Raw genomic sequence first — 23,962 nt, 5'->3', positions numbered from 1 at the left:
TAAATCAACATATTGCATTCTGTGTTCTTGAAGGAACCTCTCCTTTATGAACTAATTGTTCAGAAAGCTAAATTGAACCTGTAGTTTCATATTTAGTTCCTTTGAAACCCGAAGTTTCCATTCAAAGCTTATCACACGAAACCTGTAGCTTTCATGCATAAATTAAACCAATACACGTCTATAGAACCTGAATGTTCTCCGATGTATGTCTAAAGCAAGACATGATTGGCATCATCTACGCTTTCAAGACTTTAGGTCCATGAATGAATACAACTCTAAAGTTTGTTGAATTCAATCACTGCTTAAGTTCTGTAAAGTGGACTTAACCGAATCAGATATCCTGGAGAATACCTATTTGATCTTCCATGACACCAATATTGTCTTGCAGCAATAATATAGGGCACAGAAGTTCACCAAATTTTTGGATTTGATCTCTGTTTTACTTCTTGCTAAAAAGCAAAACCAGCTTATGATGAAAAATCATCAAGCTCGACCCACTAGCTCAAACGCCACGCCTGAAGCGCATGCGACCAATTTTAGCAGCCACAAATATGTAAAAATTGTCATGGTCATGGCAATTGGCTGCATGCCCAACCACAGGCTCAAGATTAACAGAGTCAAGGCCCACCCAAGGGAGGAAATTTGGCCCAGAAACACCAACTCTTTGCCCCTAAAGCCCCAAAGTTCAAAAACAAGGGAAAAGTTGTCGTTCAATTGGCTTCCACTGAAATGGACATGTGCTATCGCTGTGGATCAAAGGATCATTGGTCACATGTATGCCGAGCTACCCCTGAGGCTATTGCCAAGTATCATTCCCGTCATGAGTCTAACTTTGCGCATGTGAATCATCCTGAAGATGCTACTACATCCATGGAGATATCAGATTTTCAGGAGGCATCAGTTCCTATGGACGAATAAACTTTAGACATTTTTTTAGGGTGTTTTACCCCTAGTGGCCGAACCCCCCTAATTTATAGGCTTATGGTTTAAATTTTGGACAATTTTTCTAAGTATTTGGAATAATTTGTTTGGTTTTGGTTTGTTTTAAATTATGGAAAATTGTTTTATGGATATTATTTCTCGAATTGATTAATTGAATGAATGAAATTATATTTATGCATGTGACCAATTCAATCAATTTATTTCTAGGTATATGTTTAGCAAGGAAGTTAGTTGTCTGGCTGATAATGCTACCATGCACAACATATTGCATGAGCGACACTATTTTACTAACTTTGTACCTAAGAAAGCACCTCTAACAACTCTTTCATGCTCATCCAACCTGATTGAAGGATACAAAAATGCATGTATCATGTTATCTAATGGTACCATCTTAACCATTAAAGAGACCCTCTATTCTCCATGTTCCAGAAGAACATTGCTAAGTTTTAGAGATATTCGAGAAGATAAAGGTTCCAAATTTCTTTGTATTACTTCGTATGAATATGGCCAGAAGCGCATTCACTAGAAGTTGGAACGTTTCCTGAGTGGGTTGTATATAACAACCATTCGTGGCATAGAAGCCCACCATGTGGCCGACCCTGTGCCTGAGTTCCAAAGCACTTTACTGATTTGGCATGACCGTATAAGACATCTAGAACGTCATATGATGCACCGTATCCTCAAATCATCACATGGGCATCATTTACCTCCCTACGTTGGATTCCCGCCATGCAAAGCGTGTTCTTTGGGGAAGTTGAATGCTCAACACTATATTACAAAGATTATTCACAACCTTCCTAAGTTTCTACAGAGGATTCAAGGAGATATTTATGGACCTATCTAACCAACATGCGAACAGTTTAGATATTTTATGGTGTTAGTTGATGCATCGACACAATGGTCACATGGTTGTTTGTTGTCCACACGCAATGCTACATTTACGAAACTCATAGCACAAATTATTAAGCTAAGGGCTCACCATCCTGATTATCCAATCAAATCAATTAGACTGGATAACGCTGGAGAGTTTACGTCATAGACTTTTGACGATTATTGCATGTCAGTAGGGATTGAAGTGGAATATCATGTACCCCATGTTCACACCCAAAACGGCTTAGCAGAAGGTTTCATAAAACGCCTTCAATTGATAGCTCAGACTTTGGTTATGCTAACCAAACTGCCGGTATCTACCTAGGGCTATGCAATATTACACGCAGCTATGCTGGTCCGCCTGAGGCCCACCGCTACCTAACCTCATTCACTGTTACAGTTGGTTACTGGATACGAGTCTAACGTCTCGTATTTATGTGCACCGCCATTACGTACCAAAATAGGTCATCAGAGAAAAATGGGATTCTATGTTGGTTATGATTCGCCATAAATTATTCGTTATATAGAGCCCTTGACATAAGATCTCTATACCGCACATTTGGATTGTCACTTTAATGAGACAGTCTTCTCGTCGTTAGGGGGAGATAAGCATGCTAACATTCCTAGAGAACGCCGTGAATTGTCGTGGTATACTCCCACTATGTCTAATCTGGATCTCCGCACTGCCCAGTCTAAAATTGAGGTGCGACGAATTATAAATCTTTAGAGCATTGCTCAGAGCATGCCGAATGCTTTTACTGATCTAACTAAGGTGACAAGATCACATATACCTACTGCAAATGCACTTGCAAAGATAAACGTACCCCGCGTACATCGTAACACTGCTTGGGAAGCCGGACCGTCCCCAAAGATGGGGAGGCCACAACTTCCATACGGCCCGGTACATTGGCGACTAGCCAATCATCTACTCTGATCCTGAAGCGTGGCAGACCCCTTGGTTCAAAGGATTCACAACCCCGGAAAAGGAAATCGGCACCAACTAGTGACCCTAGTTTGAATCCGACCATTGCACACTCATCTGTTCCAATGCATGAGGTTATTCTAGATTATGGTGATGTCTTAAATGAGGCAAACTGACCTCTAGAGAATCGAGATATTTCAGTCCACTACGCAATATTGGATGAGGTTTGGAATCAAAATAAGATGATTGTTGATGATGCATTTACATACACAGTAGCTACTGACATCATGCTTAGTGATGACATTGAACCACTTTTTGTTGATGAATGATGATGTATAATGGATTGGTCAAACTGGAAACAAGCAATTCAGATCGAACTCAATTCGTTTGTGAAACGTAAGGTGTTTGGACCTATAGCTCTTACTCCACCACATGTGAAGCCCGTGGGCTACAAGTGGTATTTCGTGAGGAATCGTAATGAGAAGAATGAAATAGTGTGGTACAAAGCACGCCTTATAGCACAAGGCTTCTCCCAGTGCCCTGCGATTGAGTACGAGGAGATGTATTCCCCCGTAATGGATGTCATAACGTTCTTCTACCTAATCAATTTGGTAGCTTCCAAAAAACTAAATAAGCAACTTATGGACGTGGTAACCGCGTATCTCTAATGGGAGATACAGAAATCTACATGAAAGTTCCAGAAGGACTTCCATTGACAGGTTCAAATAGTTCTAGACCACGGAACAATTTTTCTATCAAACTGAGGAGATCATTTTGCGGATTGAAATAATTTGGGCGGATGTGGTATAACTTTTTGAGTGAATATTTAACAAGTCAGGGTTATGTGAACAATGAATTATGCCTACGCGTGTTCATAAAGAAGTCACATTCTAGATTTACGATCGTTGTAGTTTATGTCGACGATATGAACCTCATCGGACCTCCCGTAGAGCTTGAGGAAATTGTTGTTCACTTGAAATCAAAATTTGAGATGAAAGATCTTGGAAAACTCGATACTGTCTCAGCCTAGAAATCGAGCATTGTTCGGATGGAATCCTAGTACATCAATCGAACTACGCCCAAAAGGTATTAAGACATTTTAATGAGGATAAAGTGAAGCCTTCGAGTACACCTATGGTCATTCGGACTCTAGATGCTAAACGAGATCACTTCCATCCAAAGGAAGATAAGGAAAAGATTTTGGAACCAGAAGTTCCATACCTAAGTGCAATTGGGGCTTTATTGTACTTGGCTCAATGCACTAGGCTTAACATCTCTTTTGATGTTAATCCTTTTGCAAGATATAGCAATGCGCCCACACGCAAGCACTAGAATGATGTTAAGGACATTTTCCACTACCTCAAAGGTACAATGGATTTGGACCTGTTCTACACCCACTGATCCTCGATAGGTGCCGCCCCTTCGGTTCTTGAGTTGATTCCCACCTTGTTGGTTATGCAGATGATGGATATCTGTCTAACTTACATACGGCATGTTCTCAAACAGGCTATGTCTTTACCATTAGAGACACCACTATATCTTGGAGGTCTACCAAGAAAATGCTAATTGCGACTTTTTCGAACCATGCTGAGATCTTCGCCTTGTATGAAGCATCGTGTGAGTGCTTTTGGTTCAGAGCAATCATGGAACATATTCGAAGCACTAGTGGTTTTACTTCCGTCGTTGACCTTCCTACGATGATCTTTGAAGACAATATAGCATGTATCGAACAGTTAAAAAATGGATACATCAAAGGAGACAACACCAAGCACATAGCGCCGAAGTTCTTTTATTCTCATCGGTAACAATAACATCAAAACATTGAAGTCAAGCAAATCCGTTCCTAGGACAACGTAGCCGATCTCTTTACTAAGTCACTGCCCAAGTCTACTTTTTAGAAGCTCGTCCAAGGAATTTGTATGCGTAAATTATCTGAGTTGAATCGCTTGTATTTTTCTTATTTGGAAGTTATGTCTAACTCAGGGGGAGTATCCAAAAGCATACTCACTTGATCTTAATGTACTCTTTTTCCTGTGATTAGGAACATTTTTCTCACTAGATTTTTCCTATCTAACGAGGTTTTGATAAGGCACCCATCCTAGGATGATCATACTCCTTTGAGTTCACTACTTTTGTCATGTTTGACGTTTGTTTTAGACATTATGCATACTTCTCACTTTTCACCTTAGTCTATGGGTTTTTCTCCTGTAGAACAGTTCAGTTAAATATGCCTACAACAGAGAGCAATTTTTATGCTAACAAAATAAAGAGTGAACGCTAGAGGAAATTGTACCCCTCCCCTAGTTTTCTTCTTTACTTGCCCTTGCGAGGAGTTCATTGTTGCGGTTGTCTTTTTCTCCATGCCTTTCTAGGAGCATTTTCGTAATTTCACAATTTTAGGGAATATAATACATTAAAAATTAAGGACGAGTCATAACAAAAAGGTACAAGCTACTCCATATAATAGGTCTAGGAATTGAGCTTGTTGTGATTATCTTTGTATGAATCTATTTTACTATAGTGGGCCAGACTCCTTAGAGTCCCAGGTTTTTAACCTGGTTAGTGGTTTTTAGAAGCACAAACTTGTTGTGTACACTTCTCCTTAACTTGCCTGCATATTGATAGGAGCATATTCATGCGACTTAAATGGCTTGTTCTCGTACTTTTACGTTATGTTTCTTTAGTTATTTTAGTCCTTTATGCTTCTTTTGTGTGTTTTCAGGTTCTAAGGGCTTAAGGAGCAAAGAATTGCATTTAGAGGCCTTTGTGGAGCACTATTGGGCTAAGGATGGATAGCTTAGGCTTGGAGCCAAAATGTTGGATGAAATTGAAGGCCTTGTATGCACTTGAGGACACAAAACAATGGCCCTAACCCAATTACACAACCTTGCCATGGGCTTAACCATATAACACCATTCCCTTGCCATGCAAACCACCCTATTTTAGGCCCATTTTATGTACTTAAACCCTAGCCCTTTAAACTTGCAGCCCTATTATGATTTATTCACTTCCATATTCTTCTTTAATCCACATGCATTCATCATAATTCACAACACAAAACAGCCACACCAAACCACCCATTGCCGTGCCTTCCCTTGCCATTTTTAGCCATCACACTTCATCATTGCAGCCACCATTCACCCTAGTTGTCAATCACATACTTTCCCATTGTATAATTCATCCACATGTATCTTTAATCATTCACTCACAAGCTTTCCCAACAAACAAATCAGCCACATGCACACCTAACCCCCCATTGCCGTGCATCCCTTAACAATTCCAGCATTCCACCAATTTTTCCTAGCTGTTTTTCACATGCATCCCCTCACTCTTTAATCATTTCCAACCTAGCAACCCCTTTAATCATTCATCCTAGCTGCCATTAACATGCTCACCCATCCATTCTCTCCCTATAAAACCATGCAATGCATTCATACAATGGAGGGGAATTCACCACAAAACAATCACACAACACACCATCACAAAATCCCATTCTTTGCCGTGCATATCTCTTCCATTTTCTGCATATTTTCTCTTCATTGCAATCATTCCCCACTCCATTCCACATACACCTAAAGCCCTAAACATTTCCTTAGACCTTGTGCTACAACAAAGAGGAAGAGAAGAGGGCCTAAACGTTCATACAATTCAAGTTTGAGTTGTTGGAATGTTTAGGTGTTTCTTTGATTTCAATGTTTAAATTCAATTCTCTTTGTCTTATAAGTATGAGGAACTAAACCCCCCTTTAGCTAGGGGGTGATTCGAAACTATGTTTATGCTTGCAATATGAATTGATTACCTTTGGTTGGAATTTCATAAGTTGTGGATTCAATTTGTTTAACCGTTTGATTGATAACTTATTTATGTATGTTTATTGAGAGTGCACGCTTAATTTTCATGCATAAATATGACGCTAGAATATAAGTGAGTTTCACCTAATCGTTATGAACTTATATTCACAAGTAGTGGAGGTTGCTTATAAACAATCGCGTTAAATGAATTCTTGGCACTAGTTTCATGCTTTTCATAGTAACGAATGCCTCGTCAACACTTATAGTTTTCATGATGCTTAATGATCTTTGATTGTATCTTTATTGTGCTTTTCACGTAAAGGACTTTTGGAGAATGTTGTGAATTGCGTTGCGCAAACCCATCCAATTCATTAACTTAAGGAGAACTTGACGGTTAATTTAAGCGGACCTAATTAACCTAGGGTGTTGAGTTTCATAATTTATCGAAAGACCAACTGAGAATCGATCTTGTATTGCAAGTGTGACATGTGTGGAGAAAAACCCCTTAAGCTATTCCATCATCCATATTTTTCATCGCATTCATATTTACATTTTGCCCTTAATTATAATCTGTCCATTTAATTTAATCTCGTCAAAACAACTCAATTCACCCCCCCATATTTTGTTAAAGTCTTAGTCGTTCAAATCTATCTTATTTTATGCTTTTAAGTATTTGGAGTCTTTTGAACTTGTTTTGAGTCTTTTGGTTTGTCTTAGTGTTTTAAAAGTTAGTTTTATTTATTTGAGTCAAGTGTTTAGCATCCCTAGTTAATCCCCGGTCTAGAACGATCCCTACTTGCATCATTACTACAATTGTCATCAATAGGGTTTAATTTGTGTGTCAAGTAATTTTCACATCAAATTTTGGCGCCGTTGCCGGGGATTAGCAAATTGCTAATCCCTTGTGTTTTTGCCGTGTGTTTTTAGTGTAATTTACCTAGTTTCTTATTTTGTTTTGTTTTCTTGGTTTAGGTACTAATGCATGACGCGGAGTTCTCAAACTGTGCATATCTTGGACTTTAACAACGATTTTGAACGTGATTTGAGAAGAAAGAGGAGGCATCCCGAACCTAGTGAACCTAGTTCAAGTTCAGAGGCCGAATCTGAGTTTGAAGAAGAGAAAGAAGAAGTTATGGCAGCGGACAATCGGACCATTAAAGAGCTTTCGGCCTCGGGGTTGACCAATGCCGCACCATTATGCATTCAATACCCCGCGGCTGCCCAAGGCAAGACCGATGAATTCGAGTTGAAGTCAAGCTTGTTGCACCACATTCCGAAATACCATGGGCTTTCCATGGAAGAGCCCAACAAGCATCTCAAGGAATTCGAGGTTGTTTGTTCGAGCATGACACCCATAAATGTCGACGGGAACATTCTGATGATGAAGGCTTTTCCATTCTCACTTTTGGAAAAGGCGAAGGATTGGCTTTACGAGTTAGCACCCGGAACGGTTACATCTTGGGATAGTATGAAAAGAGCTTTCTTGGAGAAGTTTTTTCCAACTTCAAGAGTCATTCTCTTGAGGAAACGGATTAGTGGCATCCAACAAGATCGAGGTGAATCATTTCCTTCTTATTATGAATGTTTTAAATCACTTGTTGCTTCTTGTCCACAACATCAAATGAAGGAGGAGCTGCTCATTCAATACTTCTACGAATGACTCCTTCCCATGGAACGCCAAATGCTTGATGCCTCGGCGGGAGGTGCGTTGGTGGATAAAACTCCGGGGGCTGCAAAAGTTTTAATTGCCAACCGAGCACATAATGCACAACAATACGAAGGTGTTGGACAAAGAGACCCCCCACGGCCACAAGTGAATGAGGTAAGTTCTATGCCCGAAATTCAATCCCAATTAGCTAACCTTACTTCTATTGTTTCTCAGTTGGCCGAGGGAATGAAGATTCATGGACCAAGTGTGTGTGGCGTGTGCTCTATGCAAGGACATGCAAATGATCAATGCCCTCAATTGATTGAGAATGGGGGTTGGGAATCTGCCAATGCCGTGGGTTTTGGGAACCAAAATCAACCACGCCATGATCCATACTCTAATACCTACAATCCGGGGTGGAGAGACCATCCAAATTTCAAATGGCGGGATCCTCAACAACCCCAACAACAAGGAGGATTTAGGCAACAACCACCGGGCTTTTATACAAAGCCATTCGTCCCCAATCAAAACCAAGTGCAATCTGCCCCAACAACCTCAGGTATGTCTTTGGATAATGATCAAGTTGTTAAGTTACTTACTACTTTGACGCAGGAAGTACAAACTCAAAATAAGGAGAGACAAATCCAAGACAAACGGGTGGACAATTTGGAGAAGCAAATGGGTCAAATTGCAGAATTTATGGGGCAAATTAGAGAACAAGGCAGATTGCCTAGTTCAACCGTTATGAACCCGAAGGGAGGATTTGAAACCGCTAAGGCCATCATGTTAAAAAGTGGTAAACAGGTTGGAACGGACTCAAATACATCCAAATCAAGTCAAGACGAGGAGGATAAGTTGCTGCAAGAAGAAGCACAGGGAGCAAAGCCCAAGGCCAAGGATGACCAAACCTTGCCGAATTCATCTATTCCTCCTAAACCGTCCCAAACCACCAAGGTAAGTCCCAATTCAACTTTTTCTAGTTCTATTCCACTAAATGTGCCCTTTCCTGGCAGGTTTAGGCAATCAAAGAAGGAAGAAGCTGAGAAGGACATTCTAGATACCTTTCGGAAAGTTCAAGTCAATATCCCGCTCCTTGATGCGATTAAGCAAGTCCCAAGGTATGCTAAGTTTTTGAAAGAACTTTGTACAACAAGGAGAAGGATTTCGAACAAAGAGGTGGTTCAAGTAAGTGAAAATGTCTCTGCTGTGTTACAAAGGAAATTACCCCCTAAATGCAAAGATCCGGGTAGTTTTACAATTCCGTGCGTTATTGGTAATACTAAGTTTGAACAATGCATGTTAGACTTAGGGGCTTCAATTAATGTTATGCCATACTCTATTTATGCATCTATGAACTTAGGTGAGCTTAAAAATGATGGTGTGATAATTCAATTAGCCGATCGTTCTAATGCATATCCAAAGGGTGTTTTGGAAGATGTTTTGGTGCAGGTTGGTAACTTGATTTTTCCAGCGGATTTCTATGTGCTTGACATGGAAGATTCACCCCATTCCACCCCATTGCCGATTCTATTAGGGAGGCCCTTCATGAAAACAGCCCGCACCAAGATAAATGTGTTTAAAGGAACTTTAACGATGGAATTTGATGGGGAAGTCATTGATTTCAATCTTTCTGAAAGTATTAAATTTCCTAAAGACGATCATTCTTGCTTTTCTATTGATATAATTGATGATTTGGCGCAGGATTTTCTCGATTGTTTGGAGAGGGATACACTTGAAACAACAATTGCACAAGGAATTGGGCAAAAATCTGGTTTTGCCGTGCCTAGAAGTGTGGAGGAGGCCGAGATAGTGGCTGCCCTTGAGTCACTACCTCAATATCATGGTAAGCCTTCTAACCCAATTTCAATTTTCAGTCTCCACTAATAAGTTGTTACCCTCAGTAACTCAGGCACCCGTACTTGAGCTTAAACTGTTGCCCGATCATTTAAAGTACGTCTTTCTGGGAGATAACGAGACATTACCCGTCATTGTCTCCTCATCACTCACGGCCATAGAGGAGGAGAAGTTGATCCGAGTGTTGAAAGAGCACAAGACGGCCATTGGGTGGACTTTGGCCGATATTAGGGGAATAAGCCCGACTACGTGCATGCATCGCATACTTCTAGAGGAGGGGGCTAAACCAACTCGAGAGGCTCAGCGCCGTCTCAACCCTCCGATGATGGAAGTTGTGAAAAAGGAGATTATCAAACTTCTTGATTGTGGAGTAATTTATCCGATCTCTGATAGTCGTTGGGTATCACCGGTGCAATGTGTTCCGAAGAAGTCCGGAGTGACAGTGGTGAAAAATGCCGAGAATGAGCTTGTGCCAACCCGTATCCAAACAGGATGGAGAGTGTGCATTGATTATAGGAAGCTCAACGCCACCACAAGGAAGGACCACTTCCCTTTGCCGTTCATTGATCAAATGCTTGAAAGGTTAGCCGGTCATTCTTTTTATTGTTTCCTTGATGGTTATTCTGGATATAATCAGATTGTCATAGCGCCGGATGACCAAGAAAAGACAACTTTTACATGCCCCTTTGGTACTTTTGCTTATCGTCGCATGCCTTTTGGTTTATGCAATGCTCCGGCCACGTTTCAAAGGTGTATGGTAAGTATCTTTTCAGATTTTGTGGAAAAGATTATTGAGGTATTTATGGATGATTTCAGTGTGTTTGGTGATTCATTTGATGGTTGTTTGGAAAATCTCACAAAAATTTTGAAACGATATGTAGAAACTAACCTTGTGCTTAATTGGGAAAAATGTCACTTTATGGTTAGACAAGGCATAGTTCTAGGGCATATTGTTTCAGAAAGAGGAATTGAAGTGGATAAATCGAAAATAGATCTTATACGCTACTTACCCTCTCCTACTTCGGTTCGAGAGATTCGTTCGTTTCTTGGTCATACAGGATTTTATAGGCGATTTATCAAGGACTTCTCCAAGATCTCAAACCCTCTTTGCCGTCTCCTCCAGAAAGATGTGGCATTTGACTTCAACGAGGAGTGTGAGAAGGCATTCAATCACCTCAAAGAATTGCTAACTTCGGCCCCTATCATAGTTCCACCGGATTGGAGCTTTCCTTTTGAGCTTATGTGTGATGCTTCCGATTATGCATTAGGAGCTGTTTTGGGGCAAAGGAAGGAAAAGAGGCCGCATGTTATCTATTATGCCTCTCGGACTTTAAATGATGCACAATTGAATTATTCTACCACTGAAAAAGAACTTCTTGTTGTTGTATTTACTTTAGATAAATTCCGTTCTTATTTGCTTGGTACTAAAGTTATTATTTATACTGACCATGCAGCATTGAAGTATTTATTCACCAAGAAGGAAGCCAAACCACGACTCATTCGTTGGATGCTTCTTCTTCAAGAGTTCGATATCGAAATCCGGGATAAGAAGGGAAGTGAAAACGTGGTGGCTGACCACTTAAGCCGTATGGTGCATGAGGAGGATGTCGTGCCTATCATAGAGACATTCCCAGATGAGCAACTGATGTCCGTCAAGGTAAGTGAACCGTGGTATGCTGATTTGGTGAATTATTTGGTGTCTAAACATGTTCCTAGTGAATTACTTAAACACCAATGTGATAAATTGAAGAAAGAGGCACGGTTTTATGTGTGGGATGACCCGTATTTATGGAAATATTGCCCTGACCAAGTTATACGTAGGTGTGTACACGATTCTGAGTTTAATGCTATTCTAACCTTTTGTCACACTTATGCTTGTGGGGGACACTTTGGCACTCAAAGAACAGCACTTAAGGTGTTAGAATGTGGTTTCTATTGGCCTACCATCTTTAGGGATGCTAGATCGTTTTGCATGTCTTGTGATAGATGCCAAAGAACGGGCAATATTGGTCCTAAACAACAAATGCCGCAAACCCCCATTTTTAGTGTTGAAATCTTTGATGTTTGGGGTATAGATTTCATGGGTCCTTTCCCTCCATCTTTTGGTTTCACTTATATCTTGCTAGCTGTTGATTATGTTTCCAAATGGGTGGAAGCCAAAGCCACCCGAACTAACGATTCAAAGGTTGTTGCAGATTTTGTGAAAACTAATATCTTTGCTAGGTTTGGCATGCCTAGAGTTCTCATTAGTGATGGAGGCTCTCACTTTTGTAATCGAATCATTGAAGCTTTGCTCAAGAAGTACAAAGTGACGCATAAGGTATCCACCCCTTATCATCCTCAAACCAATGGGCAAGCGGAAGTTTCAAATCGGGAGATCAAGCAAATTCTTGAGAAAACCGTGGGGCCTTCAAGGAGAGATTGGAGTTTGCGCTTGGACGATGCATTGTGGGCCTATCGTACGGCCTACAAAACCCCTCTAGGTATGTCACCTTTTCGCCTCATTTATGGTAAACCATGTCATTTGCCCGTTGAATTGGAACATAGGGTGCATTGGGCTGTGAAGACCTTCAACATGGACATAGATGCAGCCGGGGTGCATAGAAAGCTCCAACTAAATGAACTCGAGGAGATTAGGCATGACGCTTATGAGAACGCTCGAATTTACAAGGACAAGACCAAGGCGTATCATGACAAGATGCTTCGTACCAAAACATTCTCCAAGGGGCAGAAAGTGCTCCTATTTGACTCTCGCCTTCGGTTATTCCCCGGTAAGTTATGTTCCAAGTGGATTGGGCCATTTATTGTTACTAATGTCTTTCCTCATGGTGCAGTCCAAGTCCAAAGCTTGAAAACAGGACATGAAATCAAGGTTAATGGGCATCGATTGAAGCCCTATTACGACCTGTTTGAGGAGCATGTGGTGGAGGATCTATCCCTCCATGCCGTGGGCACCAAAGATCATTGATGAATGATAGACGTCCGGCTGCACGACGTTAAAGAAAGCGTTTCTTGGGAGGCAACCCATGGAAATAGAGAAGACCTAGGAATTTCTGACTCCAAAACCAGGTGTTTGCGTTCTTTAACCCTCCTCTCTGTTGCTTTTACTTTGCCATGTTTATCATGTTTCCTCGTTGTTTGTTTGTTTGCTTTTTTGTGAGTTTATGTTTGAAACATTGAGGACAATGTTAGATTTAAGTGTGGGGGGGGTAAACAAGTTTCTTTTGCATGATTTTCGTGGGATTTTATTCACCTATCACTTACAATGTTGTTTCTTGCTGTTTTAAGTGTTTTTAGTGTGTTTTTAAGCATGTTAGTGTGTTTTAACATAAAAATCCGAAAATTTGACAAAAATTTGAAAAAAATTGTTTTGAAAAAAGCCAAAAAGAGTTGTTTTTGTGTGTTTGTTTGTGTCTTAGGGTACCTTCCAACACAATAATGAGGATTTGGTTTTGAATTGCATGACTGTTAAAGAAAGTTATAAACATGGAGGACAGTTTGATTTACTCTTTGGTTTATGCTTGATTGTAGTTATAATTTATGAATTCACATGTAATCATAAAAAAAAAAAAAATCAGTTTTTGTAACATGCTTGAAGGAAGGAACTCAAATTAATGCTACAACCTTGTGAGACTTGAGCCTAAAACGTTTATTTGGAGAGTTGATAATCTGTGCATTATTGTTTTCTAAGTCGTTGCATGATCTCATTATTCTTTGCTTGGTTACTACTTAGAATGCGTTTCATCATTTAGTTCCAAATGCTAGAACTCATGCCCATTTCATTCAAAGCATGATATTGATTTGCATAACACATATTCAAGATGAAGTTGTGTAGTTACCACCACCTTAGCCAAATTACCATGTATCCTGTTTCATTATATGTTCAAGTTTAAACCCCGTTGAGCCTTGTTTAACCTGTTTTTCTTTGTTAAACCACATTTCCCTTACCTAGCCTAGATTAGGACTATCCTTACCCTTGTTTTTAAAGCATAATGAAGCATGACTTAAAATGAATTCCTTTTGATTGTCCTTATGCAGAAAACAAGTGTGGGGGAATGAGATTTTTGTGTTTAGTGTGCCAAAAGAAAGTAATAAGGCACGGGTTGGAAAAAAAAAAAAAATTGCAATAAGTGAGGAAAGGCTCACAAGTGTTGTTTGTTGTAGAAAGGGTCCAAAAAGTTGAAATTGGCCTTAAAAAGTTGAATGAATAACCCCATTGTGTTTAAAGTTAGTTGCTGCATTCAAAAGGAATTCTAAGCATCAATTTCATTACTTTGCTTATTATGCTTTAAAAAAACGTTTGTTTCCTTACCTTTCATTGTTAGCCAATCACCCCTAACCCCGTTACAACCCTTAACTTCAATCTTGAGTGTTATGTGTTTCAATATGTGGAGTTTGGGATTGGTACGAGCATATGGTGTCCCTGATTCTCGCATCTAAGTAGTAGCATTCCAGTCATGAGATCATATCTATACATGCTTAATAACTCCAGAAATTACTTTCTTTGCTATAAACATATGTGAGTGTTCGTTTTCATGTTTACATCAATCTTCTCACATACACCTAGTGTAGGGTGAGTAGTCAGAAAATCAGAGTGAAAATAAGAGTGTATCTTGTAAGGAATTGAGCAAATTCTCTAAGGCATGTTACTACATTCAAAACATGGTTTTAAATGCTTAATTGTGAACTAATATGTGGTGACTATGATTAAGTATGTACTTAAGTGTAAGGATGATTAAAATCTATGTGAGTAATTTTTTTTAACATGTCATGTGCATTGGAAATCCCTGAGGCAACGTTGGAAGGTTTAAGATTGTCTTTAGTTTGTTTTGTTTCGTTTTGTTTTGTTTTGATTTTTCTGTTTTGCTCGAGGACTAGCAAAAGCTAAGTGTGGGGGAATTTGATAGGAGCATATTCATGCGACTTAAATGGCTTGTTCTCATACTTTTACGTTATGTTTCTTTAGTTATTTTAGTCCTTTATGCTTTTTTTGTGTGTTTTCAGGTTCTAAGGGCTTAAGGAGCAAAGAAGTGCATTTAGAGGCCTTTGTGGAGCACTATTGGGCTAAGGATGGATAGCTTAGGCTTGGAGCCAAAATGTTGGATGAAATTGAAGGCCTTGTATGCACTTGAGGACACAAAACAATGGCCCTAACCCAATTACACAACCTTGCCATGGGCTTAACCATATAACACCATTCCCTTGCCATGCAAACCACCCTATTTTAGGCCCATTTTATGTACTTAAACCCTAGCCCTTTAAACTTGCAGCCCTATTATGATTTATTCACTTCCATATTCTTCTTTAATCCACATGCATTCATCATAATTCACAACACAAAACAGCCACACCAAACCACCCATTGCCGTGCCTTCCCTTGCCATTTTTAGCCATCACACTTCATCATTGCAGCCACCATTCACCCTAGTTGTCAATCACATACTTTCCCATTGTATAATTCATCCACATGTATCTTTAATCATTCACTCACAAGCTTTCCCAACAAACAAATCAGCCACATGCACACCTAACCCCCCATTGCCGTGCATCCCTTAACAATTCCAGCATTCCACCAATTTTTCCTAGCTGTTTTTCACATGCATCCCCTCACTCTTTAATCATTTCCAACCTAGCAACCCCTTTAATCATTCATCCTAGCTGCCATTAACATGCTCACCCATCCATTCTCTCCCTATAAAACCATGCAATGCATTCATACAATGGAGGGGAATTCACCACAAAACAATCACACAACACACCATCACAAAATCCCATTCTTTGCCGTGCATATCTCTTCCATTTTCTGCATATTTTCTCTTCATTGCAATCATTCCCCACTCCATTCCACATACACCTAAAGCCCTAAACATTTCCTTAGACCTTGTGCTACAACAAAGAGGAAGAGAAGAGGGCCTAAACGTTCATACAATTCAAGTTTGAGTTGTTGGAATGTTTAGGTGTTTCTTTGATTTCAATGTTTAAATTCAATTCTCTTTGTCTTATAAGTATGAGGAACTAAACCCCCCTTTAGCTAGGGGGTGATTCGAAACTATGTTTATGCTTGCAATATGAATTGATTACCTTTGGTTGGAATTTCATAAGTTGTGGATTCAATTTGTTTAACCGTTTGATTGATAACTTATTTATGTATGTTTATTGAGAGTGCACGCTTAATTTTCATGCATAAATATGACGCTAGAATATAAGTGAGTTTCACCTAATCGTTATGAACTTATATTCACAAGTAGTGGAGGTTGCTTATAAACAATCGCGTTAAATGAATTCTTGGCACTAGTTTCATGCTTTTCATAGTAACGAATGCCTCGTCAACACTTATAGTTTTCATGATGCTTAATGATCTTTGATTGTATCTTTATTGTGCTTTTCACGTAAAGGACTTTTGGAGAATGTTGTGAATTGCGTTGCGCAAACCCATCCAATTCATTAACTTAAGGAGAACTTGACGGTTAATTTAAGCGGACCTAATTAACCTAGGGTGTTGAGTTTCATAATTTATCGAAAGACCAACTGAGAATCGATCTTGTATTGCAAGTGTGACATGTGTGGAGAAGAACCCCTTAAGCTATTCCATCATCCATATTTTTCATCGCATTCATATTTACATTTTGCCCTTAATTATAATCTGTCCATTTAATTTAATCTCGTCAAAAACAACTCAATTCACCCCCCCATATTTTGTTAAAGTCTTAGTCGTTCAAATCTATCTTATTTTATGCTTTTAAGTATTTGGAGTCTTTTGAACTTGTTTTGAGTCTTTTGGTTTGTCTTAGTGTTTTAAAAGTTAGTTTTATTTATTTGAGTCAAGTGTTTAGCATCCCTAGTTAATCCCCGGTCTAGAACGATCCCTACTTGCATCATTACTACAATTGTCATCAATAGGGTTTAATTTGTGTGTCAAGTAATTTTCACATCACATATCTAGTTATTGATTGTACTAGATGTTTTTGTTGTTTGCTTAATGAACTGATATGTGAATGTGTTGAAGTTTTTGAGTTCATGTTGTGAGACAGATCTGAATTGACTTTGACTAATTGGACGTACTAGTCAATTAAGTTTACTTCTTGCAACTATGCTTTTTGTCACTGACCAACTTATAACTAGTTAACTACCTCATTTAACTAGTCTAGCACGCACAGTTAATTTTTAGTTGCAAGATATTCCTCCTTGTACCAATCTTCGAAATTGAATACGAAACTATCAAGACTGAAGAAACTAAACTCAAGAAAGTATCATATAGTTCATACTGTTTATGGTGCCATCGGCCAGCCAATACCTACGAAGGAATACTGCAGATCAAAGGTATGTGGAAAAAGGCTTTCAAATGGGACAGTACAAAAGAGAGTGGAGTGATTATGTGAACAAGCCCCCGTTAATCATACAGTCAAGCAATTTTAATAGCACTCCAATAAGTTTTGCCTTTTAGATATATGTAGTTCAGCTTATACTTGGTACTTGCACTTGATATCCCTCCCATAGACTTCACCTATTTTACAAATCCTCCCAGAGAATTCTTGATTTCCCCACCTTGCCAGAATATACTTTACATTTTTCTTTTTCTAGATAAAAGAAGTTCAACCATTCATGTGGTTTATAATATGTCATGTTGTGCAATAGTAATAGTAAACCCTGCAACAATAACAAGTGGTCTTTTCTCACAGTGGTGGAAAGGTGTTGAGTCCTTATATGACGACATGTGTTCAAACCCCATCATTGGCTAATCTAACATCTAATCTCACAAAATTCTATTGTTTGACGAAAAAAAAAACCATGCAACAATATGATCAAAGGAAAAATGCAACAATTATCTTTCTTTTTTATTTTATGTAATAAAAACAAGAAAAATATGGTGTTTTTCAGACGCATATGTTTAAAAAACGCGCGACACGCGACATACAAATTTTTATTTTATTTATGATATTTTTATTTACCTAAATACTTTTTCTATGCACAAAGTTTAAATACCAATATAATAAAAAGGTCTAAAATGAATATAAATTTGTATCGCACCTAGTGCACGTGATTTAAAATATGTAATTCAACCATTGCCCGCATGATAAACAAAGGCATCTCAAGTATTTGTGACAGATATTTAGGGATGTGTAGTGCTCGTGATTAAAAAAGGTCCGCGCATGCAGAAAGACTAGTATTTGTGGTGTCATCCATACGAAAACCCTAAAGCCCACTTGCAAAGCCTTTACTTGATCCACATGTCGATATAAGAATTTACCCCTTTGAAGGTTAAGCCTAGACCTGACAATTTCTTACACGACACGTAAACGACCCAAAAATAACGGGTTTCGCGTCAACACGATAACTAATCAAGTCGTTATCGGGTCACATGATAAAAGCTCATTAATAACGGGTCCTTAACAGGTTTACACAAAAGCAACACACAGGTAACTTGTTTCGACACGTTAAGAAAAAAGTTATTTTGATGATTTTAATTTTTTAAACTACTAAAAAAAACTTACTATAAATACAACAGTCATAGTGTATCTGTATATATTTATATTAAGTATTAAATATGTATTATAGAATTATTATTCTATAAATTTAAAAATTTTAAGTTTTATTTATTTATTTTTATAGTATACTAGGCAAAGAGTGAGATTAAAAAGTTATAAAACACCTTAAAATGAAAGTATCAAGTAATTTAAAAATACCAAACACATTAAAAAAATTATAATAATTAATTTACTAGTGCGAAAAATGTGAAAAAAATATACAAAAACTCGTGATCGCATCCTCTATGCTATGAGTATGGGTATAACGTCATTTGAATTTTAAAATCATACAAACCCTCATGAATAGTATTTTTAAGAGAGTTCAAAACAAATAAAATTCATAATCATTAATGTACAAGTCCGAAAAAAGGTGAAAGCATATATAAACTTGCAAGGTTCCTCAACCTTGAAACGCAACTCATTTCATTTTGTATATCCTTGAACATTTGGTATTTTATAGTAATGTACTAATGCTTTTTCATTAGGCTCTTATTTTGAACTATATAATACTTGAAAGACAAATGACTTTTTTTATTTTTTTTTAAATATATGTTTTGGAGTAATATTTATGTGACAATGTAGTATGCATATACTAATTTAGTATTATGTTTTCTATCTTTCTTTTTTTTTTTTTTATCAAATTATGTTTTTCATTATCATTATTTATTGATCAAAAATGTCTTTTATTTAACGGGTAATGGTTCAGGTCATATTACCTAATAATATTAATGAGTCAATTTCGGGTCGGGTCATATTACTTGTTTACTTTAACGGGTGTTACACGATACAACCCGTTAACATATCGGGTATGACACGAAAACAACACAAATGTTAGGTCTAGTTGAACCACTTTAGCCTCTAATTATTTAATCCAACACTAACTAGGGAAACCATCAGCTTTCCCTCGATATAATCCTTATTCTTAGCTTATAACTCATAATCCCACAATGACTATGATACCATATTGTGGAGCCAAAAATAATCTCAAAAATTATGGAACTGACTTGTGGATTATTTCCAAAGAAAGACATGACTATCCCTATTAAATGAGCAGGGAGCATTGTTATTCACCACGTGCAGCTGACCTCTACCCGTAGGAAATGTGACAACCTGTCCTGACACACCCCGTCCTGAAGGAGGGCATGCTGGCCGTCACGTGAATCACGCCTTGATTCTAGGATCAAGGTGTGTCACGTCCCAAATTTTATGATTCTATAAATTTTAAAAGAGTGATTTGACGAAAATGCCCTATAGGTGAGATTGTTGACTGTCGTTGATTGTCTTTTCATGATGTGTACGAGCTACTATTTTACCATATTCTTGAAGTACTCGACAGTACGAACGCATAGGTGTAATCGGAAGGGAAATCGGAGTTACGGTTAAAATTTTACTGATTTACGAATTCGAAAGTTTACTTTTGAAGAAATTACTATTTTAATTATATTTATTATTTTCTTATTGGATATTTTATTATTTTATTAATATATTCAGCCCGTGGGGACAAATCACCTAAACTCTCCTCTCATCTCTTGCCATTTGTCACTCATCCCCTAACTTTTGGGACACTCCCTCTCTAACTCTCCTGGCTTTCTCTCCCTCACTTCTCCCTCATGCCTCACCTCTGCAACAACAATGGTGACACCACACCCACTACTCGCCATCTTCTCCGGCGAGCTTCACCAAACGATCATCTAGGTTTTCCTCTCTCATCCCCTAGTCTTTCTTAGTTTAACTTTCTCATCTTTCTGCAATCACCGGCGCCGAGACACGCCGATGCTACCACACAGCTCCAACGACGGTGCTGAGTTCCCTTATATCCCGTGAACCAATGCCACCTCAATTCCCTATCTCTTTCTCTTCCCTGTTAACCTTGCAGCAACGCTAACGTGGTGCAGCCGCCGTTCTTTGGTGAGTTTTTGAATCTCCCAACTTGGGGTAAGCCTTAAGATACTTAAAATCCCTTCATTTTCATTTTGGTGAATCGATTCTAGCCTAGGTTACACATTTTGAATGAGGGAATTACCCATGAATGAAGAGATTAATAAAGCCAGTTTTCCAGCGAGGGTCCGAGCCCTTTTTCGGCGAAATCCGACCACGACCAAGGAAACCAATGGTATAATTTGAATATTTGTTCCTTGATCTTCAATTTGATATATTGGATGACCGAGTTTAGTGAAGTTTTGTGGTTGATCGAAGCCAGAGGCATTCTGGCTTTCTTCTTCTTTGAACTGGCGACCAAAAAAAAAGGGGGGGGGGGGGGGCTAAGCCCAAACCTTTGGCTCAACCAGCCCAATTCCAAAATGGACCTGGAATATTCCTAGAATATTCTTTGGAATATTCTCTAGATGTTCTTTAGAATATTCCTTGCGTTGAGTTTTTTTTTGAAATTTTCTCAAAAACCCCCTAAGCTAATTTCGACGTCTCGAGTCCCTTTTTGACATTCATTTAGTGAAATTTCGAAGTTTTAACGTAGTTGACCAGCTCGGCATCTCAGTTGACATTTTAGGGTTGACCGTTGACTTTTTACAAAATTTCGTCGAGAACCCTCTTAGCGTATTTCGACACTCTGATTCCAAATCCGCACTACTTTTTCTCAAATTCAAATGTTTTAATTGAGTTTTACTAATGGATCTCTATTATGCTTCGGTGCGATTACCATCAAAGACTCCAGCTTTCCTAGTTCGAACGGCTGCGACATCAAGTTTTTGTGAGTGGGTCTTTTCTTTTATATAGTATATATTATTTGAGTTTCCATACATAGATTAACAATGCATTTTCTAAGTGATGCCATAATTAAATTGACGTTATAAGAATTGTCGTGATGATCAAAATTATGAGATTATTATGAACCCTACGGGATGCACGGGTATGCATATTATTGCAGGATGCCTTATTTATATTTATGGTAGTGAATAGTATTATGTTGATGTAAATTATTGATTTACCATTGCATAATTTTGTTTACCTTAACTGCTCATCATTGCTACTGATAGGAGCATATTTATGCGACTTAGTTAGCTTGTTTTCTTGCATTTTCATAGCTAGTTTCTACTTATTATAGTGTTTTAAGCTATTTTCGTGTGTTTGTAGGTCCAAATGACAAAGTTGGCAAGAAAGTGCAATTTGGAGCATTTTGAAGTAGTTTTGGGCATCAAATCGATAATTTATGAATGGAGCAAGATGGATGGACGAATTTGAAGTTCAAGAGACTAGGAATGTGCTGAAAAGATGAAGAAAATAAATCCAAGACAAAGAAGATAAGGAAAGAGCAAGAAACATGGAACATTATCCAAACTGCCTTATCTTATCCAAAACTTTATCCAACCTTATCTTATCTTATCATGCCTTAAATCCAGCTGCAAGGGGACCTAAAAACCTGATTTCTAAAAGCCTTATCTATTCCTACATTGGTGCTGCATGTTTTAGGCCTTATTCTTCTAGAAATCAGCCACATAGCACTCTTTCTAGAAGTCCCTACAAATCTGGCGCCTCCCCCTATTCTAGAAGCTCTAGAACCTGCAAACCTAATTCCCTTGGTTTCTGATTGTTTTAACCGATTCCACTTAGGTTTTGGAGTGCCAATCCTTCTCCAATGCTACTTAGGCCGTGCCTTTTCTCCCTATAAATATAAGTGCCGCAACTTTCATTCAGATCACCACCCTCTACCATATTTTTCTACACCACTCACCATAAATTCATGCCATACATCCCTCTAGTGCCGCAATTGTGCAAGGAAAGAGAAGAATGAGCCACCTGGAGCTGTGCTTGCCATTCAAGACGTTGGATTGTTTGAGTGTTTCTAGGTGTATTCTATCTTTGTTTTCAATGTTTAAATTTAATTGTCCTTGTTTAATTGCGAACATGAGGAACTAATTTCTTTATAGTTAAAGGTGAATTCGAAGCCATGATTATATGCTTTTATGAATTGATTACATCCAGTTATTGTTTTTTGAGTCATGAATGTGACTTGCTTATCTGAGTTATTAAAACTTGTTTATGTATGTTGATTGATGATGCATACTTAATTTGCATGCATGAACTTGATGCTAGAGTATAAGGGAGTTTCACCTAATCGTTATGAACTTATATTCACAAGTAGTGGAAGTCACTAGTCATGATTGTGTTAAGTAAATCCTAGGCAGGAGTATCATGCTTTTCATAGTTACGAATGCCTTGTCAATGCTTATGGTTTTCAAAGAACTTAATGACCTTTGATATGTTTTTCTCTCATGCTTTTCATAGTTAGGGAACTTGAGAATGATAATTTGGTTGTGATGCGTATCCCGTCCAATTCAATGAGTTAAGGAAAATCTAATGGTTAATTTGTGCTGTCACGGTTAACTTGGGGTGTTGTCATTCATAGTCTAAGGGAACAATACTGGGAATTGGTTTATATGCATATGTCATGTGTGGAGAAGGATCATTTGGCTAAGTTTTCACCATTCAAATCACCTAATTTGCTTTGTTTTGCAATTTGTTTAGTTTAGTTAAATTTCGTCCAAATCAATCCCCTTTTTAATTAAGTATCTTAGATCAGTTAGAAAAGTATTTAAATCTGTCCAATTTAGTGTTTTGAGTCTTAATAGTCTTAAATTCGTCCAAATAACTCCTTAGAATCTATTTTGGGTCTTTTTAACTTAGTTTTGCTGTGTGGAGTGTTTTGAGTCAGTTTTGAGTCTATAGAGTCTAGTTTAGTGTTTTTGAGTCTTATTTGTGTAGATTAGCATCCTTAGTTACTCCCTAGTTTAGAACGATCCCTACTTACATCTTTACTACAATTGTCAACAATAGGGTTGAATTTGTGTTTCAAGTTAATTTTCACATCAACTACACCGATGTTAGTACTCATTTGGGCCAGGGCCAGTCTTTCACGTGTATGTTCACATCGCAACGTACGATCACCTTGGATTCATTGTAGGTGCCAGTCCTGTCCTAGATTGCTATAGGCAATTAGGACTTGTATGTGATGCACGTAACACCAGCCTTCACGTGATTGTAGTACTAGAGCGTAAATCATTATTACACCCAATCATGTTCATTTCAGAATACCTCTACATGAACTCTTGTGTCAACATGTGTTGATAAGCACTCGATGTGATTTGTTTATTTCTGCGAGATATTGGGATTACTAGAAGTTATATGCGTATTTACGAATTTTGTGACGTATTGAATTCTTGAGATATTTCAGGCTATGGTAAGTATTTTCATACTATACGTAGTATGTATATTTTGGAAACTATACTTGTTTTACGGCGAGGAGTTATTACGTTTTGAAAAGATTTTTACAACACTTTATTTTTAGGCCCACTCACCTTTGTCTTTCGTACCTCCAGATTTTAGTAGTAGAGCTTTCGTATCGACAAGCATTCTTGACAAATCTCGGTATAGAAGGTTACTTTCGATGGTATAA

At 38.2% G+C, this 23,962-nt stretch overlaps 1 protein-coding gene across 1 annotated transcript; it reads left to right on the top strand.

The window, feature by feature from the left end:
* The first annotated feature begins 12,602 nt into the window (after positions 1–12,602).
* LOC126592152 (uncharacterized) lies at positions 12,603–12,995 on the top strand. The gene is made up of 2 exons (XM_050257899.1): positions 12,603–12,798; positions 12,862–12,995. The coding sequence occupies exons 1-2, from the start codon at positions 12,603–12,605 to the stop codon at positions 12,993–12,995; spliced, it is 330 nt and encodes a 109-aa protein (XP_050113856.1).
* The last annotated feature ends 10,967 nt before the right edge of the window (positions 12,996–23,962 follow it).

Source organism: Malus sylvestris, chromosome 12 (assembly GCF_916048215.2).
Source record: "Malus sylvestris chromosome 12, drMalSylv7.2, whole genome shotgun sequence".
Taxonomy (NCBI): domain Eukaryota; kingdom Viridiplantae; phylum Streptophyta; class Magnoliopsida; order Rosales; family Rosaceae; genus Malus; species Malus sylvestris.
Note: the sequence above shows the minus strand (reverse complement) of the source record. Positions and strands in the feature narration are given on the sequence as shown.